We start from the raw sequence: 20,293 nt of genomic DNA on the forward strand, positions 1-20,293 counted from the left end.
TCACACTTAACTAAGATCAAAGCTATAGGCATAGTTGCAGGTGCACAGTATAGAAAAAGAATGACTTCATCTGCTTTTCTCATTTCAGGGCAACTTGCTTACTTTTTTCTTTAGATTTTCTTGAACATTCAAGCCTTGTACTTTCCATTTGCAGAAGGGTGAACTTCATACCTTCTGTATACTTCTTTATGATTTTAATGTAGTGGCAGCTCTTTAGAAATATTTGTGCCTAAGGAGTTGCATCTCTGTGCCCAGCACATGGGGAGCTCTGCAACTATGCCTGAATGGTCGGATCCAGGAATTATTTCTTGCTCTGGGATCTTGGAGTGCCTTTTGGGTGCCTCCAGTCTGCAAAGGAGTGCAGTGCTGTTGTGCTCCATTCCTCCCCACTAGTCTCATCACAGAGAGGACACAACCTCTTGGCCAGGGGATGCTGTGGTGGATGCCAGCACATCCCACTTATCCACAGTGAGGACAGTGTGAAGCAAGAAAAGAGGGTCTTTACCCTTCAACTTAAACTTGCTTTCAGAACCTAACCTGTTTTATTCCTCCCTGCAATTCCATTTGGCTTTGTCCTTACCCAAATTCAGAAAAATAGAAAAACGCAGCTGAGCTTGAACTTAAAATGAGACCTTTTAATTTAGACTGAATATGAACTTTCTGTGCATAACAGAGATTATCTGAAGTAAGATTAATACTGTATTCTTCCTGTGTACTGTGTTAAGGAACTCCTACCCTGTATACAGTTTTTAGTTCCTCAGAAAGCATTCTGAAAAGCCAGGAGAGTTCACAGAATTGCAAAAAGAGCGGCAGGAGTTCTAAAAGCCTCTCTTTTAGGGGGAAGTGTAATAAGCCCAGTTTGACCTGTAACCGGGGCAAGGCTGAGTCACTTCATGAGAGACTGAAGACCTTAGGGAGAGATTTTGGAGAACAGATAGTCATTCAAAATTACAAGGAAAAAAAGCAAATAAAATATTCTGTGGCTGGAAGATGAAACTAAGCAAATTTAAATGCAGTGTAAGTAATGAATTCATAAATCTTTGTTGGTTAACTGTCCTCTTTAAATAAAGAATATTTTTTTAATGACTACTACAGTGCTCTTAGAAGTTAAGGGCTGAGAATAGAAGTTGCTTGGTGATTCCACTTCATGTAATTATCAGTCAGGTCAGACTCAAAGTATTTCAACTCTGTACATATCATTTCTTCTTTTGAAACTGGGCAGCAAGCTTCGTAGCTTTCTGGTTTTACTTCTGTTCTGAGAATTGAAGAAAACCAAATGAGATTCTGAAAAGAAATACCATTGCAGCTAAGTGCTGTAACACTATTAGTAGATTTCTTATCCTAGTATTATAGAAACCACATCATTTTTCTCTGGGTTAGATGAGGAATAAGCTACAATTTATTTATTTCTGCAGTTACATTTTAGCCTTCAAGCAGAAATGGGAATTTTTACCATGGAAAATGTGTCTCCTTTTTGAAAATATTTAGACAATTACACTGCTGTAGTGCATTAATTAGGTTTGGCCATCTATCAACCACTACCGTATTGATCACGGTCCTTTATGATTTCCTGGGATAGAAAACTTCTTGAAAGGACGAGCATTCACAAGTCTTTAAAAGAGGGCAGCTCCTGCAAGCAGCTGATAGACATATTGAATGCAAGACACTAAGCTATGGCATCTTTGTTCTACAAGTTTGTCTGCCTTTAGCTGGGTCAATTTTGAAGTCTCTCCTAACAATGACTGAAGTTTAGAAGGAATTTCTTCTAAAAAGAAGGGAAGTCCAACAGTTAGCAGAGTAATCCTGGACTCTGGAGATCTGTGTTCAGTTTCTTATTTTGCTCCATGGATTTCTGTAGGATTCTTTGCAAGTGTTGTTGTTGTTTTATTCTCCTGAGGTACATCTACACTCTGCTTCTATCATCGTGTCCTAGTATCCAGATATGTTGTGCACGCAAGAAACCGTTTAGCCCTGTGTATGTCCACCATTTCTGTATACCTTGATACTGATAAATTAAAAACCTAGATACTCACCTGCAAGGGAGCTCTGGTACATCACAAACAATGGCCAGTCAGATTGCCTGACCCGTCAGGAACTTTGGAGACAGTGAAGCTCAGTGGAGTTAAAAATGCAATATCTGTTTCTCAGTCTCATTGTTGCTCCATGGATCTGTGACTGTGACCTACTCCAGGGGTATTAAAATGTCCTGGCATCTTACAATGTATTGCATTGATTAGCTACTATGCTTTCACAGAGTAACAGAATGGCTGGGGTTGTAAGGGACCTTTGGAGGTCATTTGCTCAAGCAACTAGAGTAGATTGCCCAGGACTATGTGCAGATGACTTCTGAAGATCTCCAAGGAGTGAGACTCCACAACCTTATTGGGCAAGCCGTGCCAGTGCTTCATCGTCCTCAAAATATAATTGTGTCCTGATATTCAGAGGAAACTTCCTCTGTTTGTGCCTGTTGTCTCTGTTTCATACCGTTACCCCAGTAACACCACAGAAGAGTGTTAGTCTTGTTAGCGTCTTGTTTCACACATTAAAGAGAATGCAGATCTCAAGTGTGTTTTTTGTTTGTTTTTGTTGCTTGGTTGGGTTTTTTTTGTTTTTTAGAATAAAGACAATAAAGAAAGATAACTAACAACTGTCCTAATACCGTGCTGCCAAAATATGTTAAATGTACCAGTTCTGTTTCTAGTGATGTCAGATCATGTCCAGTGATCAAACATATTTTTGTTACTGCTGCCGTTAAAAGCTAATTGCTGCATTTTCAGTGGTATCACCTATTTATCAAAAATTTGAGTGAGCCGAATGTGATGCACTCTGCTTTCTACACTATGATTTCAGTGTTTTTTTTCTGGAATACTGGTTGGATCTGTTCCAAAGATAAAATACTCTGAGCAGTTTTACTAGTATTTTGGTGGATGATCTTTCTGCCTTGGTTTAGGAATGAGCAGATGGTAGTACTTTCAAACTGATGACCTGTCCTATTTCTAGAGGATCACAAGTACTTGGGGAAGGGGAGGTGGAAACTAATGGTCTGGTGTCCAGTATTTATAATGGATTTGAAATGATTTTTTTTTTTTGTTTTCTTTTCTAGAACATACAAAGGATATTCTTGTGATATATGAACAAGAAGCAGAAGAGTGGGCTCTGTATTTAAAATCTCTTTTTGGACACATAGTGAATGAAGAAGGAATCTTACTCTACAGTCTAGAGACTTTGTCTCTCAAGCATCTGGAGTTATTCTCTTTACCCTGTTATAAATGTAAACTCCTGATACTATCATACGGACTCCTTAAATGCTTGAACCAAAAGAGATGCTCTTTTCTGGCACATGTTCTTCAACCTCCAGATAATGTGGTGATTCTGCTTTGTGGGGTGGAGAATTCAGAGATGCTTTATGAGACACTAACCTTAAGGGGAAGGAGCAGAGAGATCTCCACTGATCAGGAACCTGAGGACTATCTCTCCATTGTTACTGGAATTATTCAAACAGGTAATTTAAAAATGTAAGCTTAATATGATTAAGAGCTTTCTAGCCATATTAATATCATTTGGAAAAGATAAAAGTGATCATTTGAATTTTTTGTAGAAATCATCTATCATCAGCTTGGCCCAGCAGTTTTGGCTTTATGCATTTGTCATTGCTGACTTATTGACTTCTTATTGACACATAAAATACTGTCATAATCTTAATCCAGTTTCAGTTTCACAAGGAGGCAGCTTTGGAAAGTCCAGAAGCTTCCACTGGCACTTGTGACCCTACTGTCATGACTTGAGTCACTAATGGCAAAATTGAGGGGCTGCCGTTATATTTTTCTTTGTTTTCTGAGTTTACAAATCTCAGAAATGGTGCAAAGCTATGTGTTTGTTTCATCTCTTTCAAAAAGCTTTAGTATGATGATGGGGGGTGTGTGTGTGTGTATCTTTAGATAAACTTGACAACAAAAAGTAATTACTTGCTAAGACCCCTTTTCACAGATGGCATGATGTTCAGTGTGACACTCAGAGGCTGTAAGAGTGGAAGCACACTTTCCCTTTTTCCAGCTGAAGAGCAACAGAGAAGAACTAACGTAAAAATTAGCACTTCTGGAATGTAAGAAAAACTCCTTTCTAGATAGTTAGAATGAAATGAAATTTATTAAACTTTTCCTCAATATATCTTCTGAGCAGTCTCTTAGGCTTCACATTTTGGAGCTAGATGTGGTTGTCTGCTATGGTTTCAGGATGTAATAGTTGCCATTTTTGACCGTGCCTGATATTTAGCTTGAGAGGACTTCCTTGGCATCTTTTCAGTGAAATGAATACAATGGGTCTATATCATTTATGTGTGTATATGTATAGGAAAGAACTGTGCCCAAGGACAACCAGTTGACTCATGCAAACCGGCAAAGTTTGCAAAATTACAGGCTCTCTGTCAAAACATAAGGTTTTCCTGAAAGGCAGATGATGGGTCTGTGCATGCACAAAATTATTTATGGCATCTGTCATTGGGATTTTACTTGTATTTTATTGACAGGTAACTAGTAGGTACACAAATGGTCATTTTTTGGCGGTGGCCAGTATCAGAAGCTTCAGATAACAGTACAAAGGTGAATTAATGAATAGCTGTCAAATACCTCAATCTCAACGTTTACATCTGTGCTAGGGGTGCACAGACTGACTGTGACTGAACAAGTTCAGTTGATTGAACTAACTGCAGGTCTGGGAGCAGTGGTGCTGCTTGGTGCTTCAGGGTACAAGCCCTCCTTCATGCACACAAATGAGAACTGCTCTGGCCCTGTTATTTCTGGACTGGAGGGCTTTGGCCATCAGATAGGCTGGCTCAGATCAGTGCTTGCTAGGAGAGATATGCAGTGCTTTCTGCATCGTGAAAGAATTCTGAATATGAGATGTGCTGTCACCTGGGTGTCATAAGCTCTGAGGAGTAAACATTTGCATTTCTTATAGTTTTTTCACCTTTGCTTAGAGATAATGGTAACTGTTTGCAGTGTCCATATTTTTTTATATTCTTTTGTAGAGTTGTATTAAGCTCTTAGCCTTATATATCAGTAGCAGAGATTTTGACAGATATATGTATTTGGGGAACACTTTTTCCTTAGGTTTTACAATGGTTTGCTAGGGGTCATTAAGTATACTTGGATTGCTTCTCCTTTGAAATAATTCTGTGGTTTTCTTTGTTTTTTGTTTTGTTTTGTTTTATGCCTTCTTCGGGATTATGCACTTAAGGCTTCCCTTCTCTTTCAGTGTGGATCATCTTTGATCTTTTTAAACTGTTTTCAGTGCTTGCCTCTAGCCCCTTACATTTCCGCTTTTGGAGATAGCAAAACACCACAATGTATGTTCTCTATGCTTTTCCCTTCCTTTTGTTTCCTAAACATCCATTACTATTAACTTTTTCCTCTATATACTTGTCTTCTTGTCCCTTCGGTAATAATAAAGAGCTGTTACTCTACCAAAGTCTAAAAATTTAGTGATGTACTCTAATTACAATGACTACCTGTTACCATGCTATTATTCACCATCACAATTCAATTCTGCTAATCCCGAAGGACAGCAAGCTGTTGAGATTCTAGATTGTCTTGATTCCAGATTTCAGGAGTGATTTGTAAGTAGTTATAGCAACTGAAGAAGGATGCTGAATTGGGTTGTCACCTGTTCTGAAGAGTTAGTGATAGTGCATAGTTTGTGATAGCAGTCACCACCCTTTCACTACAACTTTTTCCATACTCTGCAAAGTTCTAAGGCAAGTTAAGTTCTCAGCTGTCCATTTTCCACTTGATGCCATTCTCTTTGCACTGTCTGAGTAGTCTGAGATGGAAAAAGTACAAACTAAATCCAATTTTATAATCCCCCTACCAATTGCTTTGAAACAGCCTTTCCCCTACCAGATGGTGTCATTTTTATCTTGATGGGGCTAGCAGCATTAGAACTTGTTTGTACCTCTAATGTAGTATGTGTGCTGAAATTTCCAGGCAAAAAAAGCCCAATTAAAATTCTCAATAAAACTAAACAAAATACGAGGTGCAAGCAGAGAGCTCTTTCCCCCTGCAGTGTGATTCAAACACAAAATCTGAGGAAAAGTTTGTCATCCCTATTTAAGCATGTTCTTGGGGGAACGAGTAGAGAACCGGGCCACATATAAACTGGACTTTCTAAAATGTTTCCTGATTGATGACAGATTGTATTATATTCACCTTATGCAGGGAAAAGAATGCAGATATTTTTGTTGCTGTCCAAAGATTGCTGCAACAGGGCTTGTTCACAAAATACGTCACAGTAATACTATCTGAAATTCCTGTATTCAGATTTAGAGTTGGTTTTGAATATTCTGTATGTGACTGTTGCCATTAAAAATAAATCTCTGAAAGTAGAACATCGAGAAATATTATTATTCTAAGATGGCCCAGTGTGATCTAGTATTTTTAATTTATTTCAATAGCTTTCTGTAATACTGCAGAAAATAGAATCAGAAGACATTTTGTTTACATTTGACCTTTCCTTTCCCTTATTCTTTCTGCCGTATCTCTTTTGTCTGCGGAACTGTGTACATCTTTTTATATTACATGGACATAGCTTTCAGTGTATTGGTTGTATACCCTCACGTTTTTTAGCCTAAACTTTCTTATGTTTTTTTGTAGTTCTGAAATACTTGTACTTCAAATTCAGCCTGTTTATATGTTTAAGCAAATAAATTGTAGGTAGATAGTTGCATCTAGTAAGTGTCCTAAATTCCTTCAGCAGTTATTTGTGCCTCGGTATTGACGATGCGGGAAGGAGGACAAGTCTCATCTAATACAGATGTCTTTCTGTGTCACTCTTTCTAAAGTACGCTGGTATTGTTATGAGATTTTTGCGGTGAGACATTTCACTACAGCTCATTAGTCTGCTTTCTGTTTTATTGCTGTTCGCTAACTGTTCAAAGAAAACTCTTGTCATTTTCAGTCTTCTCCCTAAGAAGAGGTAGGCTCTTCTTATCTTAAGAAGATAAACTATTCCTATAAATGAGTAGTTGAGAACTGCTCAATAAACCTACGTGTAGCCATTCATATCTCCTGTTGTATCAAAAAGTGGGAAGGAATTATGTTAATTAGCATAACCCAAATAGAAAGGTGGGTTGAGATTCTTTGACAGCTTTGGGAAGTTTCTCAGAAGGAAGGCTTTTACCTGAGACAGCAGTATGCCACTAATTTCTTCCTGCTAACAAATAAATATTCATACCAGTATGCAGTTTTAACTACCAAGAAGAGTATTTTGAAGAAAACTGCTTTTGCTACTACCCAGTGAAGTATAACTGGGGTACAGAGATGCTAGCATTTTGTATTTGTTTCTAGTATATGTAGAACAACCAGGCTAGGAGCTTAAAATAGGGCTTAACATACAGAAAACTTTAGCCCACCTCAAATATGGGGCTAATTTCCATTATGCAGATCACAGAAAGGACAAATAAGCTTTTATGATATCTATTCCTGTTTCGTTGTATTGGAATTGTACCAGGACTTTGAGTATAATGTCTGAATACTGGAGAAGTACTTTACATTTTGAATCCAGAGCTTCACAACTTCTGTAAAATCTTGTTCACATTAGTATTCAGAAGTCAGTAATGATGACAATATGAATTTTCTTAGGGTGTCAGCAGGACTTGTGATGTTGCATCCCTCATTTAGGTGGAAACTTTACCATTTTCTTCAAAGGGAAAGTATTTCACCTAGATTTTGATACTTTCTTGGAGTCTACAGAGAAATGAAACTAAGCACTAGCAGGAAGCAGAGTCCAAGAGGAAACAAAATCACTGATTTTTTTTTTTTATTTTGTTTTGTTTGCTTGCTTGTGAATAGTATGATTTTGTGCATGCAGAAGCTAAAGCCAGGGTTGTAAGGATTTCTTACGTGAACACACGGGATTAAGTAATCGGAGCTAAGTAGCTGATTCTGGCTTAGCTTACTGCCAGGGGAGGCTCCAGTAGAAGAGACTGTAAAGCTGTGCCTCTTCCTTCCTTTCCCAGCATGCCTTCTTGAGAAGTGTTTCTCCGTCTACATGCAGAAGTATTGCTGTAATGCCAGTGCAGTGATAGGGCTTGTAAGGGCTCACAGCTATCAAAAAATCTTGTGCTAAGTGTTACTGTCTTTTTCATATGGCACCAGACCCTGGCTATTTCAAACCAGAAGAGAAACTTAAATAGCATCCTGGAGTGTCAACCACAAATAGAGTTTTCAGAGTGCCTGCCCCCGCTACTTTTTAACTTCTTTGTTCCTTCTTTTATTATTCCTACCAAATCCAAAGAAGATTTCTTTATCATATAATCAAATCTTGTAGCTCATGTTTTGATCTGTCTAGCCAGGCATGGTGACTGGAACTCTTGGATACTGAAATATGTATCATATATGTAATTTTTTTTTTAATTTAACACTAATTGGATGAAAACTGCTTACACCTGGTAATGTGAATGCACAGGTATCTTAAAGTGCATGTCTTTTAATAATGTTTAAGACAAGTTCATGCAGTTTATTTTGCTAATAGAAGTCAAATTCATACTACATAAGCATTGTTGCTACAACATACGCTAATTTAAATCAATGTACTGTGATTTTACTGTTGTTTATTTAGCTTGTACATTTTTTACATTCAAAAGGAATTAACGGTTTTATTATCATTAGTCTGTTCCTTCAAGGTTTTAAGTGAACACCATGCAAATTTGTATTGCTTATCGCAAAACAGTCATCAGTCTGTACTTCAGTTGCAATTGTGGGGCTGTTTCTAAAGCTTACAGGTAATTTAGGTTTAAGATTTCCAGCAGGTATTTTGCTATGTGTGTCTATAGTTGTATATGCCCTTAAAAGAACATATTGACTCTCCTCTGGTTTTATGCTGTGGCTATCTCCCACAGTTATGGAGAAGTAATTACTAGAAAGCATTTAGGAAAGTCCTCTGGAAATGAATTCTTTGTATATATTTTAGTATACAAGTATTATTGTAACACTAGCATTTGTAGTTTCACCGTGACGTATTTCCTTTGTCAGTATCAACATCTTGTAAATAAGATAAAATAAGGATTATGTTTTCCTGAATCGACGGGGGGGGAGGGGGGGGAACACCAAACCCCTATCCTTGAAAAAGAAGTGTAGCACCTGTTTAAGTTCATACTAAAAAAAAAAATCAGTGTAGGATAGCAAAAGATAACTTTTGGACACAGTATGAGATTTTGTGCTGGGTAGGGCTTCTCTGTACTGATTTAAATGGCCTAATGACGGAGCTGGATCCAGAAAATGTTATTGCAGTTAAAAGCTTAAATGTTCAAAAGTCAGACATTTGCAGGTAAAAAGTAGACTATTAGATTTTAAATTGGTTCCTTGTTCTTATGCATTGATTGCCTTTAATTACTTAAGTGCATTTTTTTTCCCTTCAAGAACCTGTTCTCATTAGTACGCAGGATAAATACTACTCAGTTAATTAGTAGTTATTCGATACTTTGTTTTGTGTTTGAGTTTGTGGTTGCATTACTTATGCCACTGAATGGCATTTCTATGCCATTCAAATTCTGTTGAGAAAACAGAATTATTATTTGCTAATGTTATGTTCTGTAGAACTCATTTATGAGTGCTGTTGAAACAGTTGATTTGGTCACTATTTAATGTACTAGTATTTAGCAAGTTTAAAGTGAAGTATTTCTTTTACTTTGGGTACTACTTTGAGGCCTGGCTTTTCGTAACACTGAACACTGTACAATGTTTTTTATGTCCATATTCAAGCTCCCCTTAATTGCAGATGTATTTATGGCTGCTCAGATGATTGCAGGTTAGCTGTAAAGCTTTATATTGTATCTAGGATATCTTCTGAAATTTCATCTAAAAAAAAAAGTGTGTAAATAAGTATGTTGGTGTTACTTTATTTCTGAGGTTCTACATTGCTTGTCCATTTGTTCATTACAGCAAAATAAAGGTTCTGTGAAACAATGGTTCTGACAATAGTGATCATAACTATCCTATTACCAATTTTTTGCAGATGATGAGTTTGAATTCCCCTTGTGTTTTCTGAAGAGTCGTGGCTTTATTTGATTAGATGGTACTCGTTCCCTTACATCTTGTCAGACATGAAGGGCTGTAAACTAAGCTTACTGTAGGGTACAGCTGTGTAGAGGAACAAGCCTTGTTCTCAAACATCCACCCACACATCTGTACCAATGCATTCCCATGAGGAGTGTGGAAAGAAAATGAGTTTCATTGGGGCTTTCTGTTTTCCTTGAATTTCAGAGTAGAGAAAAAAGGAAGTCCCTGAAGAGCTTTTGTTTTCTCTTCCCAAAATGTCGAATCTTGCTTACAGTGAAAAGGGAGCTAACTAATCTGAAATTTCAGATAGAACTGTTCTACTTACATTGCACTTGCAACATCAGTCACTGTCAACCAGTGACCAGGAGAAGCACTGCAACCACGCTTCAGGTCCTATTGGCATTTGCCACTGTGGTTTATTTACATTTGTCAAGGCCCTTAAAACATCTCACTGGTGAAAAAAGAAGGGCAAAATCTCCACTTATTCTGAGTAAAGAGCTGTGCCATGTGTTTCCTGTCCCAAGTTCTTAAACAGCTTTATTTCTGGGTTGACGCCTTTGTGAAGTGCTTTGACTCAACACAAGTTACTGCTTGAAACAGTCCTTGTGAGGACAAGTGAGAGTTACCTTAGAAATCCTGGTAAAGCAGCTCTGTACTGCTGGACTCAAATTACTGCCTGGGGGTCTGTCTCCCTGGCACGGTGTCAGGGCCAAAGGATGCTGCAAGCTCACTGGCTCTTTCTTACTAGCATGAATTCAATATACATGATAGTGACCTATGGCATTTAGGATTTCAGCTTCTTCAAGTAATCACGCATGCTTTTGGATACTTCAGTCATTCCTGCTTACCCTGGTTTTGTTCACAGTGCAGACCAGTCTTTGGACATGTGTCTTGGATACTTTTGAGATAAAATTAAAATGGAAAGTGCACTTGGGGAGCCCACTGTATGCAATTCAGGTGCTGACAGATGTGCACCTTACAGGTCCGGACTAGAATTAGCTGGAAGTGTCTTTGAAGTGTGTGTAGTATGAAAGTGAGTGTTTAACACCAACCATTCCTCTATGCTAAACCACCTTCTTTTGGTCCCACCTCCATTCCAGCAGCAGCTATCTTGACATTGCAGCTGTACTGGTGTGATCTCTAGCAGAAAGCTGCTGTAAAGCTGCATGTTTACCTCTACAGACCCACTGTCAAGATTTCTGAGGTTGTCTTTTTCAGTCCTGTTTTGAATGTGCTGTGGCTTAGTGCACTGAAGAGGTTTGTTGGTATAAAGAAGGCTTTTTGTCATTACGGATCATCATCTAGTTGCTCAATAAACTGACATCACTGTTCCTTTGATTAATAATTGGGATGCCCAGAAAAGTGACAGTGTGGAAGGAAACAGAGAAAACAGAATTCTGAGAAAGGACTGCGGAGATGTTTCTCTAAGCTGCTCCTACTTTAAGCACTGACACATCTTTCGTATGAATCCACTTCTGCTTTTAAATGGAAACTTGAAGGGAAGCTTCGAGTCCAAGTTTTCCATCAGCTCAGTGATTGATGTTGCAATAAAATGAGTTGAACAAAAAAGCAAAAAATTTTCACATTTGTTCTGGAATTGTCTGGACTGCAGTTCTCAGTCAGCTTTTTGGCAGCTGTCTTGATAACACTGAATGTATGGAAGCACTTAAGGAAAGATCTGAAAACTTGTCACCTTCCATGGCCAATTTGCTATCGCTCTCAGCTTTTGGGCGATTCATATACCATACCATGAAATCAGTATTATTCTTCCCTTCCTGCTGCAGCTTACTTCCTGCTCATCGCTAAGCAATTCTTTGGGATCCCAAGTAGACAGCAATCTCAACTGTAGCAGCTACAGGTTAATGATGTTTAGGTATCGTTTAGAGGACCAAGGAGATTCTCAGCTGATTTGATGTGTGAAAGGGCTGACTAGAAAGGAGATTTACATTAATAGTACCCTGTATGTATGGTGAAGACTGACTCCTGAATGACAGCAAGGAAAAGGTCAGAATTTCTTCCTGGTGGTTCAGCACGGAGCAGTTGTCTTCATACTACTGCAAAACTTCAGATGGAAAAGCACCCCAAAAAGAGACACTATTGCAGTTTCCAAAGTTTAGCATGTCAGTCTTTTCAAAGCCAAGAAACATAAGATGGCAACTGCAAATGAAACAGTGCTAGTGCTATATGAAAACTATGAGAACTTTCAGACAGCTAGGCAGGATTTGACTTATGATAAATTGTGAAAAATGTATCCAGTCCTGCTTTTCTCTAACAAGAAGGTATGAAGTGCTAAGTTGTATATATGGAACAAAACAAAAGTGGCAATATCAGTGGAGAAATTATAAATCAAGACAGTTTTTTTGCTAGAACCTTACAACAGCATTTTATGTAAGATCTTCAGTGGAGATTGGCTTGTGGAAATCTGAAGCGTGCTTCCAGTGTACAGGTATGCAAAAGTAGAGACAAGCTGAGAAAAGATGGAATTTAGAGTTGATCAGGAATTAAACAAGTATGGTGGTTAAATAGGAAATCTAAAGCAGCAAGGGTGGAAAGAGCAGTGAGTGGATGGCAGGACATTAAAATTATATATATACATATATATTTTATATTTATTTTATATATATGTATATATGTATGTATCTCCAATAAAGCGAAGATAGATGAGGAAAAAGAAAGCACTAACAATCAGTATGAACTGATTGACTGAAGTGATTTGTGAAAGGCCTTGAGGGAAAAGGTCAGAGAATGCATTGGAAAATGGAAAAACAGTATGATCACTGCGATCCTTTGGGGGAAACATGAGCTACAAGCAGATGTGAAAAGAATTGATTTGCTGGTATCTGTGAGTACTGGAAAAGATCCAGTTGTGGAATGCTAATCACCATGATATGAATTTGTGAGTGCTCATTCCTTGTAGGTTGTAGCTGAGCAAGTTAGTTCTTTAGCCACTCACAGATATTACGTATCTATATTTCTGGTTTCTGTATTAAAAAAAAAAAAAGTCGACACTTATTACTAGAAAGCTGTATTTTGAGCAATTCCCTTGTGGTTTCTTAGGAAATCTTCTACTCTCTAAAGAATCATTATTTATAATTTGTACTAAAGTTGGAGAAGTGAAGCAATCTTACTAGGATCTGCGTATAGTCTTGTAACTATATAGCTAAAAAGTATGAATGCTTTAATGTTAAATTAACATTCATAATTTTACCTGCAAAGTAAGACTAGATTCAAGTTTAAATACCTGTTATCTGATATTCATCTTTAGAAAAGGGTTGTTCCCCTTCTGTTAAACAGCTTTCTCTTTATTACCATTAGCCTTTAAGGTTTTTTGTCCTGGTACTAATTAACTGAATGACTGTAGATGGGCAAGCTGAGCACAGAAATAAGATATTAATATGTAATGGTTGACTACTCATTAAGTTTAGCATTGGACAATTTTTGGCCCTTCTTTTGACCCTTCTCAGACGTGTTCTCAAAGCTAACATAAGTGCGTACTGTTATCTGTATCCTTAACCACGTAATGACAAAATAGATGACATCCCTTTGAGAGATAAAAAGTTGTTAGAGTACTTCTGCTCTGCTGTTCTTTCTTACACTTGGATCAGAAATCCTATTTTAATAAAATGTGTGTATTCTGCCAGTGAGGTGTAGGATTAAAGGATAGTATCTTAAGAGGTAAAGACCTCAGACTTGCTTTCGTATTCATAACCCTAACAAAAGGAAAATAAGCGAGAGTTAGAAACTAAATGCAGTTTTCAGATGTCTGAAATACTGTTCTTTATCATGTTTGTACGGAAACAGTGTGCTGTTTAGTCTACCTTAAGGGTCAATAGATTTTATCTATTTCATACCAAACATGTGAGTAAATTGAAAAGTAACCTATCCCATGTTGAGTTGGTCTTGCTGACAAATTACACTTTTTTTTTTCTTTAATACCAAATGTGTCTGGTGAGAGTCTTTCTGCTGACAACAACTTGGGTAACATGGCATGAGGAGATGCACGGTCTCTTAGATATGCAAGTCCTGTGTAATTTTCAGGTCAAAAATAGGATCAGCAAGTTACACTATTTGGGAAATGAGCTGCTGCAGCCACAGTAGCTTCCGTTACCAGATTGATTTAAGGAATGCTGTAGTGTGGAGCGCATTGTCTTGTGTCAGTAAATATTTGGATACTATTAGTGACACGTATCTTGTACTTCGAATAGGTTGAGGGCTGAGGATATCAGCTACTCAGTGTCTCTTCCCCCTCCAGCTCTTCTGATGCAGTTGTTATAGGATTCAGTTACTATTCAGTTTCATTACATTTCAGCCATGTTGTTTCTTGAATTTTGACAACTGTGAAGGATTATTCTTCATCAAGAGAATAGCTTCAGGTATGGTCAAAAGGGGGAAGTTTGGCTGTTCACCTGTAGTTCTGTGAGGCTGGTGTTTGCAAAATCTTTAAGCCTGAAATCTGAGGTTTTGACCTTCCTGTTGTGTTTCCCTGAAGCATGACTTAATTTGAAAAAGCTCCCCTTTAGCTGTGTTCTTTTATGTATGTATAATTCAAAATGTAGCCATATGCCACTTCCAAGTCCAAGTACAGTGTGCTCTTTGGACCAGGCCAAGTGTACGAGGCTTAGATTTTAGAAATAATAGAGCCAGTAGGCAGATGAAGGTAGCCCCTTAAGAATAATAGTGACATTGCAGGGCCATCGTAAGAGACAGACAGGTTTTGGAAGTCTACTCCCAATTCTGGAGGCCTCTATCAGTCCTTGTATTTTCAGCGTTAACTTGAGTCAGCAGCTGGAATATACCTCATCTCTGTCATTTTCGTTATATCTTCACGTCTTGGATTTTGGACAGTGTTTGGTGCTGTATAATCCTTCACTGAAAAAGAAATGAGAAAAGATATGTGCGTGCTGAACCACAGAGAAATGGAACAGTAGTAGAACTCCAGTAAATCTGAAGTGGATAGATGGATGGATGGATTCTTTAATAAAACATTAGGCTTTAATATCTGAGAAGTGTTGGTGTACACAGAGGGGCAGACTTCAGACTTCAGTTTGCCTCTCTCAGGTGGAGACACAGGATGAAAGTATGTGGAATGTAGAAACTGGAAGTAACAGGCTTGGGCTCCATCAGCAGTTCTGTTCAGCATCTAAATGACCTCAGGCAAGTACTTATTATTTCCAAACTAATTGGTGTGCCTAATAGCTTAGAAACTTGGGGAGAGCCTTACTGTGTGCCTAAAGCTCAGCTGAGCGGTCATATTCTTACTGCTCCTGCTGCAACTGAGCATCACAGATTTGACTGCAGTAAAAAGAAGCACAAAAAAGTTATATACAGTAAGAGAGAGACTTAGTCCTAAAAAGCCTCTAATCTAAATGTATGCATCCAAACTAAAAACACTGATTACTGAGTTTGTTGGATCTTTTTTTTTTTCTTGCTAAGACACAAACCAATTAGGAGCTACTTAGCTGTCATAGTATTAGGTTGCATCTGAATATACATCTAAAATCATATGAAAGTATATGTACAAACACCTGCAATTTCATACAAATTATTTCTTAGGTAAAGATGATTGAGAAATCCATAGTAAATTGGGTTTTTGCTACTTTAGTAGACTTTTTATTTCTTTCTTTTATGGCAGGATTTTTTTTGTTTGTACTTCACTTGCAATTTGGATACACAAAAGATGACTTCTGTGTTGTTTGGATGCTTTTGTAAAGGCTCCATTAGGTTACAGCTATATTGGAATGATAAATTATATACAAAACCACACCTGATTAATACAAAAAAGGTGGGTATGTGTCTTTGCAATCAAATCAATCTTTGTCTGCCTGTATGTAATGAAGAAGAAAACAACTCAGGAATTACTCTGCTGTGGAAAAGAAGTAGGTGTGAATGTAAATTGCAGCACCATCCACTGGTAGGGTGACATTAACACCAAGTCTGAATGCACAGAAAAGGAAACACTGGTCTTTGCAGCTTTTAAAGGAACTGTTGTTGGGGTTTATTTGCAAGAGAAATCGTTGGCTATAAATAAAGTAGAGACCATTTAGGAGTCGTGGGCAAAATAGGCCAACTCACAGAAAGCTGCTGGTTTTGACAAAATGATTTGACCATGGAAGCAGAAACTGGGACTTGAGAATGATTCTGAGAAAAACAAAGATAACTGTAAGAGTATTTGCAAAAGAGAGATGACTCAGCAAAGAGAGAAATGTTATTTAACACTCATTCAATAATGAATACGTTTACCTTGGTCTGGAATTTGTACAGGAAAATAAACAAAGGAAATGTTTATACGTTTGGGTATGTTTAATCAATTTCTGAGAGTTTAGAAATCTTTCAGAAGCTAAGGCCTCTCTCAGCACCAGTAAAAGAAAACTTTTCAGCAGGGGAGAAAAGGGAATTTGCTTTGAAATTGCATCTTAGAAAGGATTTCTAGAAAAGATGAATAAATCTCAAGTTCACACAGAGTAAAACAGGCTTACTGAATGATGCCCAGCATGGTGAATATTTTCTGCTGCCATGTTTCTCGCAGCCTTTCTCAGGTCTTCTGTAGAGCAGTTAGAATTGGCTTTGATTCCTTCTCTGCTGCATTCTCTGCTGAGGTCATACAGTCTTTAGAAATAGCCATAGTTTAAGATTAATTTTAATTATTGTCTTATTAGGAAATTAGGATGAATTGCAGGGAAATGTGATTTGCCTATGTAATTTTTCCTGATTTTTCTACGTTTAGAGGGTTACATATTTTGGGTGTTCTTTTGTTGTTTTTTTATTATTATTTTGTTTTTTTTTCTTATGGCTTACCTTTCAGTTCTCATTTCTGCTGGGTACTCATGTGTTCGAATTCAAGCTTTGAAGCTGAAAGGAAGCCAATTTTAAATGAGTCTCTTCAATTATGCCTCACAGAACACCATTGGACTACCTCTGCCCATACCTCACTTTGTGCTGTGGAGTGATCCCACTGGATAACTCATACACTTCACTTGCTGAATCTGGTCTAAGTGCTCTTCCAAAATCTTCTTCGCTTTAATCTTTTGACACTGTAGCACCCTGTCTTTTCTTTCATCTGGCCACATGTCCTTAATCACCTTTCTTTTCCAAGTCATCTGCCTGACCTGATTTGCCCTTATTTCTCCTCCTCTTATTTGGTGTGTGATGCAGGGATACATGAGCGCCTTGCTCAAGGCAGTTTCATTTTTTCAGCTAACATTGCTTTAGCAAGAATTAAGAAAGAACTGAAATTCATAAAGCTAGCAGGTGTTCTGCTTTTGGAAAACCAACAAAACTTTAGCTGTAAAAATAATTCCATCGGTAACCTTAGAAAATATATAAATCTTTTATGTTTGTTTTCTGCTATTTTTAATACCCCAGATCTGTCACATGCATTGTTGACTCAAAACACATAGCAAGTAATCAGAGACAGACAATGTATAATCCTGTTATAGAATGCAATAGGGAAAGCTAAGGACTGTATTTGCAGTTAGAATTCTTTTTTTGGGAGGAGATAGGATGTGATGTGGAAGTTGTTCAGAAGCCTTGGTGAGGCATTAATTGTTGAATTGCACAAGAGAATAGCAGGGCTTCATGAAAATTTCAGTGCATGCAAAGGAATGCAATTTCCAAGTAGTTGAATGAATTTAGTTTGAAATGTGGAATTGAAAGCAATAATGCTTTCCAGAAGATTTTGTGTAAAATATACCAAACTGATGTATTGAAGTTAAGCAAATGAATAGAGAGCATTGAAGTAGAATTGAAAACATCAGTACCATGCCCAATTAAATAACTGGTAATAAATTTAGTAATATAGTATTCTTTTATTGTATTTATCACGTTTACTTAAAGATGAACTTCAAATGAAGAGCAATCCTTTCAGTGAGGTGATCGATGATAGGTATTTGTCAAAAGCAAGCCCACAAAAACAGCTCGGAGGAGATGGAGCATTGTCTTCTGTATTAGATGATAATTCCCACCAGGATTGTCCTGAACGGAAGAGTATAATGGATTTTCCTTTCTTTCTAGCTTCTAGCTCATAGTGCTGTCTAAGCATCATTAGTAATTGTTAATTTCTTATACTTCGATCTTACATGAAAGGGTCCAATTTTAATGATCCATTATTTCAATCATTACCGCTACATTTTAAGAACCTCACAGATAGGTCACTAATATAAAAAGTTAAAGGAACACATTTACCAAGCTTCACCTATCCTTTAATGTATCTTCTCTTTTAGGTATCTCAGGATTGTAATGATTTTCCTTTTATGTTTCTTTTAAGATAATCTTCACCTACAGTTGTAAATTCTTGTTAAATGATTATTTTTCTTAAAGTCTTCGCAATCAATGAAGCTCCCTGGCCATCGCTTTCTGGTTAAGTTCAAAGAGTATTCCCTGTGAAGATGTCCAAGATTGAAGTGCTCAGAAGGCCATTGTATCGAACACCACCTTCTGCCCACAGTAAACACAAAAGATGTCTATATGTATTACAGTAGTGATGATATAGATCCCTGTTATTCCTAGACTACTGCTCATCATTTTCATTGACGCATATATAATGTAGGCCTGACTTTTACTGAAAGAGGTCTTGCTTGTGTGTTGTTGTTTTTTTTTTTTTTAGCTAATAAATTGCTAACCACTTTCACAGTCATCAGGAGAATCCTTCATTCTATTAAATATCAAAGTCTGTGATATAAAAAAAAAAAAAAACACGTTTCTTAATAATTTGTGCAAACTCTAAAATAATGCAGTCCCAATTCTGAGTGGACTGGAGTCATGATATTGTAGTTAAATGTCACTATACATAAAAAAAAAATATGAAGAACAATTACTGTGGGAAGAAAATGTTATCCTAATTCGAATCAAATTGTTAGCACTAGTATTGACTTCACTGGATGAATTATTGCAGACATTAAAAGGTAGAAGTAACTGCTGTCATTGTCGATCAGTGGAATGCAGGCTGTAGAAATGCGGTTATCATGAACTTAACATAGATTAGAATGTGTCCACACAATCCTTGAAGAATGATAAATGACAGAAGGCTGGCATCTATGAATCCACTGCCTACCAGATTTATTATTTGATTCTTTCATTTTGTCTGTATGAGAATAGAATGTTTCTGTTTTGCAAGGTTCCTTTGCATAAACTGGCAGAAAAATTTTCAGAAGCATGCATCTCATATGAGTTGTCTTCCGAAGCAATTTCTCCAAGCTTTAGTATAACATTTGAGTGAACACAGAATATTCCTGAAGTACATACTACGGGTGTACAGGATCCTACATACACAAAGCAAAAGCTGTTTTCCCTTGTGAGGGTACAGGTCTTTCTTTTCCTGAAGGGCAGTGCTGAATGAAGTCTGATCTTGATAAACAAATAAATTACATACTCCAAAGTGTTTGGAGCCAGATTAAACTGCACCAAACTGTGTAGATTCAGGATCAAAATAGTCTGCTCAATTTAGTTTATTTCACTTTCAAAATAAACTAAATCAAGGGGAATTAGAAGTGCTTTAATTCTGCACTTTAATTCTTTAAGTATGTCTGCACGTAGGCTCAGTGTACTTTTACCAATCTGAATTCGGTACTTTTCTGTACAGAGTGTACAATTCTGTGCTTTTACCCTGAATTCATAACTTACATACACAATTACTTTACCGTAAAAGCATGATGATATAAGCAGGAGTAGGCTGGGGTAATTTTCATACCTGGTGATGAACACTGAACCACCCACTATAGACGATCACAGAACATTTAACTTCCTCACCAAAACGTGGACAGATGATACTGTTTTCTTCCACAACATCCTTAACAATTAAAACACATCTCTAAAAAAAATTCTATAGCAGACACTGCATACCAAAGTTTCTGTGGTACATTCCACAGCATAACTTTGTTTAGCTGTTGCATTTCTTTTGGAAGAAATTTATTAAAATCTATGCCTTTAGAAGCAAAGCAACATTGGTAAAGAGAGGGAGCATTCTCTATCAGAAACTGATGCATTTGGGGAAATAAATACAAGCAAGAAGTGGGGAAGCTAACTGTAAATTGCCAGTACTCATGCTGAATGGTGAGAGTGTTGTGCTGTTCGAGAGTGCTGTGTGGTGTGCGTACCTCAGTGACTTGGGCTCTTTTGGAAAGAAGTCAAAATGACTTTGGTACTTGCTTGAGCAGAGCCAAATTGCTACTGTTCTGTATTCTGCCCGTTGCTAATTTATATTAATATTCTACATCCATTCAAGAGGAAAAGATGTGCCCAAAAAG

General features: G+C 37.3%; 1 protein-coding gene across 3 annotated transcripts in view; it reads left to right on the plus strand.

Annotated features, from left to right (window-relative positions):
• The window catches only part of BANK1 (B-cell scaffold protein with ankyrin repeats 1), a 142,118-nt gene that overhangs the window by 18,862 nt on the left and 102,963 nt on the right, over positions 1-20,293 (plus strand). For all 3 annotated transcript variants that reach the window (XM_021396059.1, XM_021396058.1, XM_021396060.1), the window contains exon 2: positions 3,104-3,502. In XM_021396059.1, the coding sequence (XP_021251734.1) occupies positions 3,104-3,502 (399 nt within the window). The remainder of the gene's footprint in view (positions 1-3,103; positions 3,503-20,293) is intronic.

The sequence above is a fragment of the Numida meleagris genome, chromosome 4 (genome assembly GCF_002078875.1).
Source record: "Numida meleagris isolate 19003 breed g44 Domestic line chromosome 4, NumMel1.0, whole genome shotgun sequence".
In the NCBI taxonomy this organism is placed as follows: Eukaryota; Metazoa; Chordata; class Aves; order Galliformes; family Numididae; genus Numida; species Numida meleagris.